General features: G+C 40.6%; 3 protein-coding genes across 3 annotated transcripts; 2 read left to right on the plus strand and 1 right to left on the minus strand.

Moving 5' to 3' along the window:
* Positions 1,208–5,954, plus strand: LOC110435085 (P-(S)-hydroxymandelonitrile lyase). The gene is made up of 9 exons (XM_021460447.1): positions 1,208–1,839; positions 1,961–2,053; positions 2,595–2,681; positions 3,996–4,351; positions 4,710–4,846; positions 4,969–5,064; positions 5,142–5,256; positions 5,410–5,550; positions 5,650–5,954. The coding sequence occupies exons 1-9, from the start codon at positions 1,380–1,382 to the stop codon at positions 5,695–5,697; spliced, it is 1,533 nt and encodes a 510-aa protein (XP_021316122.1). The 5' UTR covers positions 1,208–1,379; the 3' UTR covers positions 5,698–5,954.
* Positions 8,918–10,219, minus strand: LOC8084662 (40S ribosomal protein S30). Its single transcript, XM_002454685.2, has 2 exons — positions 9,358–10,219; positions 8,918–9,264 (listed from the first exon to the last, which is right to left on the minus strand). Exons 1-2 carry the CDS (start codon positions 9,359–9,361, stop codon positions 9,080–9,082), a joined length of 189 nt encoding a protein of 62 aa, XP_002454730.1. The 5' UTR covers positions 9,362–10,219; the 3' UTR covers positions 8,918–9,079.
* LOC8084663 (probable 18S rRNA (guanine-N(7))-methyltransferase) lies at positions 9,576–12,797 on the plus strand. Its single transcript, XM_002452953.2, has 9 exons — positions 9,576–9,824; positions 9,910–9,985; positions 10,187–10,270; positions 10,411–10,466; positions 10,939–10,995; positions 11,097–11,146; positions 11,225–11,377; positions 11,705–11,849; positions 12,408–12,797. Exons 1-9 carry the CDS (start codon positions 9,729–9,731, stop codon positions 12,570–12,572), a joined length of 882 nt encoding a protein of 293 aa, XP_002452998.1. The 5' UTR covers positions 9,576–9,728; the 3' UTR covers positions 12,573–12,797.

A 12,818-nucleotide genomic window follows, 5' to 3' on the forward strand; every position in this document is an offset into this window, starting at 1 on the left:
CTGTGTCCGTACGTTATCTATCTACCGCGCATACTACCCTATGCCCGTGTACAGCATCCCACCCCACGCCGAATTAATGTGTCCAACTGTTCGTCCGTTAATCTATGTCTGTACTACCATATGTACTACCATATCTATATATTGTACATCTATATCTATATAATTTATATTTTCAATTCTCGTTTGCATTATTCTATCTATGCATATAAGCTGTTTACATTAGCAACCACAAACACATACCGCATTATTCACTAGCACATACAATTATATCTTCATTCAAGCTATTTAGTTATCCGCATTAGCGTGCTAAAATCATCTATTAACATAACATATGCTCCCTCCGTCCATAAAAGAACATAATTCTCACATATCAAAGAGTCAAGCAGATTCAACTTTGACTAAAAGTATATAAGAAAATGCTAACACTCGATCATGAGTTAAAATAAGTAGTATTATTAGATTAGTTATAGAATATATTTTTATATTAAATTTATTTAGAGACATAGATATTAATATTATTTGTTATATAAATTTAGTTAAACTTGAGCTTGGTTCCCATAATTGCATTTTTCTGACGGAGAAAGTACTATGATAATTATTTACTCATATATACTCTCTCCGTCCAAAAAAAAGTGTCGTTTTAGAATTTCAGATATTTTGTTTGATCATCCGACTTATTCAAAATTTTTACATAAATAATATATATTTTGTTAAGACCTATTTTATCATTAGAGATATTTTACTAATGATTTATTTATTTTATAATTTATATAAAATTTTTGAATATGACGAATGGTCAAACACGATTTCTAAAAGTAAAAAAAGTCACTTTTTTTGAGACGAAGGAAGTAAGTAGTATAATTTTATCTACAATTCTCGCAACAACGTGATGTATTATTTAATATTATATATATAGGTAAATCTTCCTTCCTTCCTTTTTTTGAAGCCTCTTATTTTGGGTCCAGTTGTAGTATGTGTTCAAGCACACACACACATCCACGCGCACCACACTTATGCCACATGTGCACGATCAGACCTACAATTACACACACAGAGTAGAAGACATCTCCATCTAGAAATCAATGAAACCATTACAACTTCGTAGGCGACGAAACGTCATGATTCCTTTGTGGCACCACGCTAGACGTGGCTACAGATTTCTATTACTGGAGCTAGTCCCGGCGACGAGGCTACAGATCTTATTTTGGGAGTTAGTCCCGGTGAGAAACGCAGGTCGAATGTAACCTGTGAGCCGGCTAATGCCGCCGCTAGCCACTCGAGCCGAGCTGAGGCTCGGTCCTTCCTTCTATATATACGCATATAGGCATACCGCATAGGCAGCAAAGCCAGTCGAGGGGGCCAAAGACGATAGGGCAAACATGGCCGTCTTCATCAGCTCCTCCGGCTCGCCAGGGCGCGCCACGGCGACGACCACGACGACGACGACGCTCCTACTCGCAGTACTAGCGGCCGCCGCTGCCGCCGGCCTCCTCTTGGCGCCGGTCGCGGCACGCGGGTCACCGCCCGAGCACGACAAGCAGCTGCAGCTGCAGCAGCAGGAGGACGACCGCATCCTGGGGCTGCCGGGGCAGCCCAACGGCGTGGCGTTCGGCATGTACGGCGGCTACGTGACCATCGACGACAACAACGGCCGCGCGTTGTACTACTGGTTCCAAGAGGCCGACACCGCCGACCCGGCGGCCGCGCCGCTCGTCCTCTGGCTCAACGGCGGGCCTGGGTGCTCCTCCATCGGCCTAGGCGCCATGCAGGAGCTCGGCGCGTTCCGCGTCCACACCAACGGCGAGAGCCTCTTGCTCAACGAGTACGCATGGAACAAAGGTAGCTAAGCTAGCTACCTATAGCTAGTATATATGCATGCATGGAACAAATTAAAGCACGTGGTACTGGCAGTGGACCTCGTATCGTATCACATGTATACGTTTCGTTTTCATGCATGCAGCCGCCAACATACTCTTCGCAGAGTCGCCGGCCGGTGTGGGATTCTCTTACAGCAACACCAGCTCTGACCTATCCATGGGCGATGACAAAATGGGTAGGTGAAAACCATATGACAAATATTAATTACCCATTTAATATGTACAGTCCTCCGTCTCAAAATTAATGATCGAACATCACTCTCACTTGTCAAGAAACTGAACATTATCAATTTTTGACCAAAAAAATATAAATACTAATATATATATTATATATAAAGTATCATTAGATTTATCAAAGAATATATTTTTATAACAAACTTGTTTGTTCATACAAATGTTGTAAGATTTGTAAAAGTTTGACGGAGACTAAACCTAGGATGACCTTTTTTTTATGTAGCGAGCATATAAATACTATATATTTTATAGTCATACCTAAGTTTACTATAATTAACTTTGTACTAATTATCTAAAATTTGAAGATATATTTTTATATATTATTACGATAGCCCGTGACGGCACTCACCATCTTGTGATTGATATACGGTAATCAGTTGTGAAATTAATTTGTAGTAAATCTTAGTACGTATTCTTGTTTGCCATAAATTTCATGATGATACACACGTGTGTCTTTTTCTATACTAATTCTTTGCTTTGCAGCCCAGGACACGTACACTTTCCTGGTGAAATGGTTCGAGAGGTTCCCGCACTACAAGTACCGCGAATTCTATATTGCCGGGGAAAGCGGTCAGTAGTACCACGTATATACGATTACACGAGAGGCTGTTTGGAGGAGAGATATTTGTCTCTCAATATATACCCACTACACTAAAAAGGACACAAAAAAATGTTACGCTCTTCATTCTATAAAAAATAATATAGCTAGTTCTAAATATGTAAAAAAAGACAAAAATCAAACTATAAAAGGTTTGATTAAATTTATTTATAGGACAAAACAACAATATCAAATAGTACTATCAACCCACGAACTAATACTCTCTAGAATCTTTCATAAATCTTACTGTGGCATAATAAATTTTCAGTATGATTACCTCATTATATTGGTATGTGATATGTTAATGAAACATTATTTTTCCATTATTGATAAACTATGTTTATATATTTAACTCTAATATATGTACATATGCATATACTTATATTAATATACATGGTGACACATAGATTTTATGTTTACTTTGTATCTAACAGTGGTAGAACTAAGTAATGTAGAATAAACACATGCAGTACGTGTACTACATGTTATTTAGTTCTTTTTCATAATTGCTTATATTGGTAACCTAGATATGAAGTTCAGGGATATATTTACTTTACCTTGTGTTGTAATGGAAGATTTGGGTAGTCTACATGCCAATTAAAGGGGTTACCTTCTATATTATCTTTCATAATAGCATAGGTGGATAATTTTAAAAGAAAATTTAGGCTACAATAATTATCTTTCGTAGTGACAAATATTAATAGTCAAGATGTTTACTTAGGGGATTATTTATGTTTTCCATAATGTCAAAAGTTGATAAATCCTTATTTAGAAAAGAGAATAGAGCTCATGGCTATTATTCTCTATGATGATCGATTATAGTTAACTGAGTTAATGGCCAGATATTTCTTAATATTATGAGACTTTCTACAATTTATCTTATTTCTAACATATCTTGTGAGGGTTAATGTGGATGTTGTGTTGAGGGCATCTAATTAGTATTATTAAAATATTTGTTATCGTCCTATTAAATTTCTATGGGTATCAATATATATGTATATATTTACTCAAAACTTGAGCTTAAGTCATATCACCTCTTGTTGCATACCATAATAAATCTATATTTTGGCTTCCAACTTTTGATATTGTTATCTATTGTATTTTCTTATCCAAATGATTTAAAGTAAATTACTAGTCCCATTAATAATTCGGTTGATGTCTGCATTTTCATTTCATATAAAAAGAATATATATATCATGGTATTCGTGAGCACATACGCACATGCATATATAGTGTTTGCAGGTACTGTTGTGCATGCATGCATTAATTTGTGGAGTAATTTGCAGGCCACTTTATTCCACAGCTCTCCCAAGTTGTGTACAGGAACAGGAACAACTCACCTTTCATTAACTTCCAAGGGTTGCTGGTTTCCAGTGGTCTGACCAACGACCACGAAGACATGATCGGCATGTTCGAGTCGTGGTGGCACCACGGCCTCATCTCCGACGAGACCCGGGACAGCGGGCTCAAGGTCTGCCCGGGCACCTCCTTCATGCACCCCACGCCGGAGTGCACCGAGGTGTGGAACAAGGCCCTGGCCGAGCAAGGCAACATCAACCCCTACACCATCTACACGCCCACGTGCGACAGGGAGCCCAGCCCGTACCAGCGCAGGTTCTGGGCGCCCCACGGCCGCGCCGCCGTAAGTTGTTGCCATCAATATATTCTCTTTGTCCCATTTAATTTGCGCTTCTATATATATATATATATATATATATATATATTAAAAAATATTAATATTTATAATATATAATTAGTATTATTGGAAATATCTTTAAGTTTAGTTTTTTTTAATATATTTATATACAGATATAAATATTGTACGTATTTTCTACAAATCGAGTTGAGTTTGTGGCATAAAAATCTAACGGAGGGAGTATAAATCAACCACAGCAACAATTGATGATCTTCTTTAATTATATACATACAATAATGACTCATTTTAACTTCTTTTTTTAATTAATTAATTTGGGTGATCTTCTTGACGGTCTGTCGTTCAGCCACCACCATTGATGCTGCCCCCCTACGACCCCTGCGCAGTCTTCAACTCCATCAACTACTTGAATCTCCCCGAGGTGCAAACGGCCTTACATGCCAATGTCAGCGGCATCGTAGAGTACCCATGGACTGTATGCAGGTCTTTCTCTCTCTAGCTTTATTTTTCGACAGTGTTTTTTTTCCACAATATACATACTGGCGCAGTAGACACTGAATTCATTTTCGTGGGCAAAACCCACATATTTTTTATCTGCTCTGCAGCAATACCATATTTGATCAGTGGGGACAGGCAGCCGATGACCTGCTACCCGTCTATAGGGAGCTCATTCAAGCTGGACTCAGGGTCTGGGTCTACAGGTAGGAGTACATACAAGCTAGCTACTAGCTCGCTAGAAACACCCACTAAAAAATGCATGAATTTTTGCTCTTTTCAGTGGTGACACAGACAGTGTAGTGCCGGTGAGTTCGACCAGGCGCTCTCTTGCCGCCCTGGAGCTTCCTGTTAAAACTAGCTGGTACCCATGGTACATGGCCCCAACCGAGCGCGAGGTCAGTGTTGACAGCAGGAGAAAAAAAATACATACCGATGAGCTTCGTTCATATTTCTGCATTAATCTTAAGTTTTTTTATCGTTCCTTTTCCTCCACGGTCATTATATAAATATACATGTTCTGATGACTGATGAAATATATATATATATAGGTTGGTGGCTGGAGCGTGCAGTATGAAGGCCTGACCTATGTCACCGTCCGTGGCGCCGGGCACTTGGTTCCTGTGCACCGTCCGGCACAGGCGTTCCTCCTGTTCAAGCAATTCCTCAAGGGCGAACCCATGCCGGCCGAGGCAAGTTTTACTTTCGCCATCGTCAACTTATTATTGCTCGTGGAAATTGGTCTATGAAAGATGTTCACATTTACATTTTTATTTTTATTTTTATTGCAGGAAAAGAATGACATCCTCCTTCCTAGTGAGAAGGCTCCCTTCTACTGAGCAGGGGAGCACTGCCTGCGGCGGCGTGGCTCGTGTGCTTGATGGCGACGATTCCGTGGTGATCCTTGAGTGTTTTCATGAATAAAAGGTTAAAAGTTGTTGAGATGTATGTGGAGTAGTACTATGTTGCTGGTTTTTTTCTTCCGAGCTATGAATAATGTACAAGGCAAACAGTTGGCCTGGCGATGGATCTAGTGTATGTTTCTCCTGGAAGCCATATATGAATAATGCATGTTTTGGTTGTGCCTAAATTAAATCACATAAAAATTTAATAAACTAGCCCATCAACCTATGCTTCCACATCGGCAAAAAATCATATGAGATATAAAACATTATTATGTGTTCATATTTAATACCTATATTTTAGGGCTCTCCTCTGTTTTCTTCGAGGAAAGCGTATAGATGATCACTCATTGGGCATGACAACACTCTTGCTGTTTTTCTTGGCTATGGTCATGTTCATGCCAACCAAAACATAGTCTTTTTCTGGCTCTTGTTAAAGGATCGCCTTAGTACAATAAATCTGCCCCGGGTACGCCATATGGAGCTTGTCTTACTCAAATGTCCTTTGTTCAGTTGATCGTGAAAAAGACTTGGACCACATATTCTTGCATTGCTAGTTGCTGCTGGTTGTTGGAGTTGGAGCCTTGTTCAGCTAGCTACATATTGTTCATCCTCTTAGTTAGCCTTCTGAAGTTTTTGTAGATGTCAAGAGGCAGTTACAGGTCCCTTTCTTCATGGAGATTATTATTCTACCAGCTGGGGCATTTGGTCAGTTCGGAATGATTTTATTTTCAGGGGAGTTCAACCTACTTTGGAGAGAATCAAAGCCAAATGCGTTTTCCTTACTGAGATTGCTATGGTTATCCATAGAGTAAAAAGAAATACTTCCCTTTAATAGATTTATGGCTAGAAGCATTGTTGTAATTTTTTTTTTTTGTATCTTCTTTTGTTTCCCCGAAACACTCGACTGTCTTTGTTAATCAAGCATTAAAAAAGGTAAAAGCCTAGTTAGTTTTAATAATCGAAGTGACCACTAGTGGACTACTAATGCTTGCTTGAGTGATGATTAAGCTAGTGTCCACAAGATGGAGTTAAGCAAGGCTAGGAGCATGGTGGAGATGATAATGACCATGATGCAAGTGCTTAACATGGAGAAGAGAAGGACATGGCGATGGAAACAAACCTCTATGGCACGCACAAGTAATAATCAAATTCCTGCCAAAATTTAGACAACTTGCTCAGCCTACTGACCACAATTGCACAAGCACAATCAGATTTCACCCTTATCAATTTCAGAGTCACCCAGGATTAACTGAAACAATTAGACTAATAATCAGATCGGCTCCTGTACTTTCAGGATTAATGGAAACAAAAACAAATTAGACTAACAATCAGACTCCCGCATTACTAAACAAGTACATTAGCTATAGTATTAAAATCAAGACGAACACAACAATACACATGTTCCAACATTCCAGATAAGATCACCACCACACGCAACTAATGGATTGCACTAATATTGATTCAGATGATAGCAGAGGTCTTACTTGTCTAGAGAAGTAAACGGACATTAATTTTAGTGCCACACAAAATAAACAGAAGCAAAATAGACAGACAATATAGATTCTAGAGGTCTACTACTGCCTAAACAAGTATAGAGCTCTGCTACTACCTAAGCAAGCAAATTAACAGTCAAATCACATGCTCTGGTCAGAACATCACATTTGCGAGGCTTCTTATCTTAGGAAAAAACAAAAAGTGCATGATCTAATTTCACACCTGCCAGTTTCAGTGTGTCCACCCAAGACGAACCAAAGCGAATAAACAGTCAAATTCCTGTGTAAATTTAGACAACTTTCTCACTATACAGAGCACAATTGAACAAGCACAAACCAATTGACCCTTCACCAATTAAAGTGCCAAGCAGGGTTAACAAAAACAAACTAGACTGACAAATTGACAAACGTGTCAGCAAACAAGAGAATTAGCTGTTAAAACACAGATTAACACAGAACAAAAAAAAATATGTTTAGAGCAACTCCAACAGTTTTGCAAATTTTGTTTGGCAAATGTTGTTATTTGCCAACACCTAAAACGATATGGGGAGGGAACAAAAAGGGCATCTCCAAGTGTTTGACAATTTTGACTTGGCAAAAAAAAAATCTGCTGGTTCCGGAGATCAACAAAGAAGCATCGTATTGTCAATAAAAGTGCGCGCATACAGTATGCCAAGCCTATTCCAGGCGCGCATAAATGCCAAGAAAGGAGAATTTGACAACTTGCTATAAATGCCAAGCCCAATTGTCAAACTGTTGGATAGGAGATTTTGAGAGTTTTGGCAAAAATCAAGAATGTCAAACCTATTTGTAAAATTGTTGGAGTTGCTCTTAGATAACCAACCAACACAGGCAACTTGATAAACCAAAAATGGGATTGTACTAACATCAACACAGATGATAGCATAGGGCCTTTGATTTGTCTACAATCAGACTGACAGTCCAGGTTCTAGAACACTGCTTCAGTCCAAGTTCTAGAGCTCTGCTTCTAAACAAGCAAATTAACTGCCAATATTTATAAGGATTGGTTCATTTGGTGTGACATCAGATGCTCCAGACAGAACTCATATATTCATTTGGTGTTGGACATCAGATGCTCCAGACATTACTCATATATCAGTTCATTTGGTGTGTACATCATATGCTCCAGACAGCTCATATATGCAAGGTTTCTGAGCAAAATAGCACAATCTATCTAATTTCACTCATGCCAATTAGGTGTGCCCAACAAAACAAACTAGACTAACAGTCAAATTCCTGCCAAAATTCAGTTAATCTGCTCAGCCTACTTATCACAATTGCACAAAAACAGTTCCACTTTCACTAAATTCAGAACCAAGCAACACCAACTAATTCAGAATCAATCAAGCAGGACCAACTTTTACCCGGACTATACTGACAGCTAGACTCGCGAACGACACAACATGTTTCCAACATTCAGATAACCAAAAAGGACCACCACCACACAAGTTAAATGTTCAAAACAAGACACACAGAACGACACATGTTTCCAACATTCAGATAAACAAAAAGATCACCACAGGGAACTTGATCAACTAAACAATGCATATCATAAAACAAGCGAATTAGATGTTCAAAACAAGACACAGCAGAACATGCTTCCACCATTCAAAACCAAAAAGATAAACACCACAGGCAACTTGATCAACTAAACGATGCATATCATACTTGATAGTATTGCAGTAACAGCATCATACTTGATAGTATTGCAGTAACATCGATACAGATAATAGCACAAGTCTTCAACTTGCGATCAGTACAAAGAAACTAGTGGGGAACAAAAACACAAGCCATAGCTAGATCTACTTCTCCGAGGAGTTGGGGCCGCGCTTCTTGCCGAAGCCGACGACGGCGGTCACGAAGCGGCGGTTGTACTGCATGCGCTTGTGCGCGCGGCCGCGGGGCTTCTTCTTCTTGTCCTGCTTCGCCACCTTGGGCGTCTGCCCACGCACCTTCCCAGCGCGGGCCAACGATCCGTGAACCTTACCTGCGCCAGAAGCAGATAGACCAATCTGAGTAAACGGCTATTGACGGGATGCACGCAAAGTAGAGATAGATAGGAAGACGAGGATATCGTTACCCATGGCGACGGGGGCGGAGCCGGAGCTGTGGTGCTCGGAGGATCTGACGAGCGACTCGAGCTGTTGCGGCGGTGGCGGTGGCGGCGGCGGCTGCTCCGAACGATGACCTAGATGGGTGGGAGAATTTATAATGACCACGCTTTACTGGGCCGGCTGTTTTCAGACCCATGTAAATGCCCCGCGTGGCCCGCTAACAGCCCAATAAGCAATCATCTCCGCGACCGCGTGAGAGACCCCTCGATAGCCAGCGGCATTGCGGCGCGCGAGCACACCGAACCAAGAACAACCCACCTCGGCGGCGGCGGCGGCGGCGGTGTTTGTGCCTGCAAAGGGAGAATCTGAGGAGAGGGGCAACTCGGAAGAGAGTGAGATGCCTCGGCCGGAGTTCCAGGCGCCGCCGGATGTGTTCTACAACGAGTCGGAGGCCCGCAAGTACACCACCTCCTCTCGTATCATCGAAATCCAGGTGAGCAAGCGAAGCGCCTCCCCCAGTTTGATTTGAGCTTTGCCGATTTCGCTGTGCTGACCCGAAGTGACATACCTTCTTTCAGTCTAGGATTTCCGAGAGGGCGCTGGAGCTGCTTGCTCTCCCCAACGATGGCGTCCCCAAGATGCTTCTCGACATAGGTCAGCTTACCCTCTTCTGCAGCTCTGCTTCAGGAATCATGGCATATCGCGTTGGCTAGAACACCAGAGAGTATTCTGCTTAGACGGGGGCAAAAATACATTTTGTGGGAGCTCTTAATTGCAATGGGTTGTGGCAAATGAAAGACATCTATGCTTGAAGATATGTTTAACTACGGTGACTTTGTGTGCTGTGATTACCAGGATGTGGTTCTGGACTTAGTGGTGAGACATTGACGGAGCATGGCCACCACTGGATTGGCTATGATATTTCAAAGTCGATGCTCGGTGAGGGTCTCTGTGTTCCTTTCTCTTAGGATTGTTTGGCACCAATTTGAAAGGGAAATGGGAGTTTAGAGGAGGGGAGCTTTCTGGATATCTTGCACTAGTACCTGCATCCTTTTTTAGAGCTTTGCCATTTTGCACAGATGTTGCCTTGGAGCGTGAAACAGAAGGCGACCTACTACTTGCAGATATGGGACAGGTATATGCCAACAAACGTATATTTATAAATTTTAGTTTCAGTTTTTCTAGGAATAGTTTCAGATGTTGATATTCACTGTATGTCATGAAGCTTGAAGGGAAATTCATGACTTGTACAATAATACCGTTTGAGTTGTACATTGTCTAAACTCTAAATCAGCCTTGGCAGTAATAACAATGCACATCACTTCCATTATTGAACATGATATTTCTGAGTCAGTCCGGCACTGTAAAGATAAAAGGGCCTTCATAGTTCAAACTTTTACAGGGTTACAAGAATATTGAATTTGATAACCTGAAAAGGTGCAGAATTGACTTGTCGTATATGCTGGGTTTTATGAACCATAAAAATTTCCATGTTTCTTAATGTTTGCTTAATGCAACTGCACTGGTCTTTTCAAAGTTGTTTCAACAGTAGGACAGTCTGTAACCTGTCTTCAGAGTTTCTTAATGTTTGCTAATTAATGTTCTAGGGCTTGGGCTTGCGGCCAGGAGTTATTGATGGTGCAATTAGTATTTCAGCAGTTCAGGTATTCTTGAAGCGATAACTGTTGCAGCTAACTGATCATGCTTATCTCCTTCAGAATCTGACAGTTCAGAACTGTGCCTCTTTTTTTGCCTATTTGTGCAGTGGTTATGCAATGCTGACAAGTCTTCTCATGATCCAAGATTGCGGTTAAAGTGTGTACCTGAAGATATATTTGATATTATTTTAGGTTGTCTGCTGCCTGTTTTTAACTTCAACATGGGAATTTGCAGGGCTTTCTTCGGTTCGTTATATAGATGCCTAGCAAGGGGCGCAAGAGCTGTTCTACAGTTTTATGCTGATAATGTGAAGCAGAGTGAAATGATTGTGACTGCTGCCATGCGTGCTGGTTTTGCTGGTGGAGTTGTGGTTGACTGGCCTCATAGGTAAGGATTCAGCTACCGTGTAAGAGCAAGTTTAATAATACAGCCCACTTGTTGGCTGTAAGGTTTCTTGCAGCCTTCTCCCAGCCCACCCATACAATAGTTAGCTATTCACTATTAATACATGGCCCACTTATCTCTCTCACAAGGTTTCTTGGTTGTGCCTAAGCTGGCTGAGCCTGCTTCTCCTCTCTCTCTTCCCTTCTCTCCTCCACCTCAGCATTTAGCCAGCTTACAGCCCACTATAATACTTGCTCTAACGGAGTTTGAACAATGAACAGTCCTACAAATTTCATGTCTCTTCTTATGAGCATGTCTTTCTTCTGACAGTTCCAAAGCAAAGAAGTCCTACCTTGTCCTCACTTGTGGACCACCTTCGGTTAATACATCACTTCCAAAGGGTAAAGGTGAAAATGGTGAGATGTGCAGCGATGATGATGATAATGAGAGCAGTGATGAAGATGGTGACAGAACAGTAAGCTAACACTTCACGTAACACAGTTCTTGAACATGGTCATGGATCTAGTTACTGTTTTGATGTTATCTCATTTTTTTTCTGTCTACTACTTTTCTTGTTTTGTTTATCCTGATAATCTCCCTTTACTTTTTATTTAATAAGGTATCAATTTTTACGAATGAATCTAAGATTGAAGCAATTCAGTTACTCATAAGTGCTTAATGCAGAACTAGCTGCACTGGACTTGTCATTACATGATTATATAGCCATTTGTGAATAGGCAATTTCAAATTTAGTATAGTGGAGATCCTTAAAATAAATGACTAACTTGCTTCTTTGGTTTTACATACTAATTCATAGTCGTCTAATGCTATAGAGTATAGACACTGCTGTTGTCTTGGATGCCGTAGTTAAATACTGATTCTTTATGCTTGGTCAGGAATCTTTGCAATATCATAGTTTCTTGTTTTTTACTCCCAATCTCTTATGCTCTTATCTTATGATTGTTCTACCATGTGAACGTGTATCAGGATTATCTATTATGCCAGCACTGAATGAAATTTTATCTTAATGCAGGTGGGCATATATGAAAGGAATAGGCCGAAGAAGCGTCAGAAGACGAAAAAGAACGGTAAAGGCAAGGATTGGCTCTTGAAGAAAAAGGAGCAAATGAGAAGAAGAGGACATGACGTGCCCGCGGACACGAAGTACACCGGGCGTAAGCGGAAGAGCTATTTCTAGCTCTGTGCAATGCCAATCTCTTGCCATGCCTGTTATGCTGGTTGTTTAGTTGTACTGATAGTTCATTTAGCAGAAGCAAAAGATTTTGTAAGAGTGAAACGGTAGTACTGCCATTTTGAAGTAGTGTTGATGTCTTGCAATTTTGACAACGCTATGAAACGGTCATTTTTGCAGAACGTGTGTTACAGATGTTGGGATGAATATAGTTGGTTGTTTGCGTGAATTTGCATCGATCGCCAAGTCTGC

This window comes from Sorghum bicolor, chromosome 4 (genome assembly GCF_000003195.3).
Source record: "Sorghum bicolor cultivar BTx623 chromosome 4, Sorghum_bicolor_NCBIv3, whole genome shotgun sequence".
In the NCBI taxonomy this organism is placed as follows: domain Eukaryota; kingdom Viridiplantae; phylum Streptophyta; class Magnoliopsida; order Poales; family Poaceae; genus Sorghum; species Sorghum bicolor.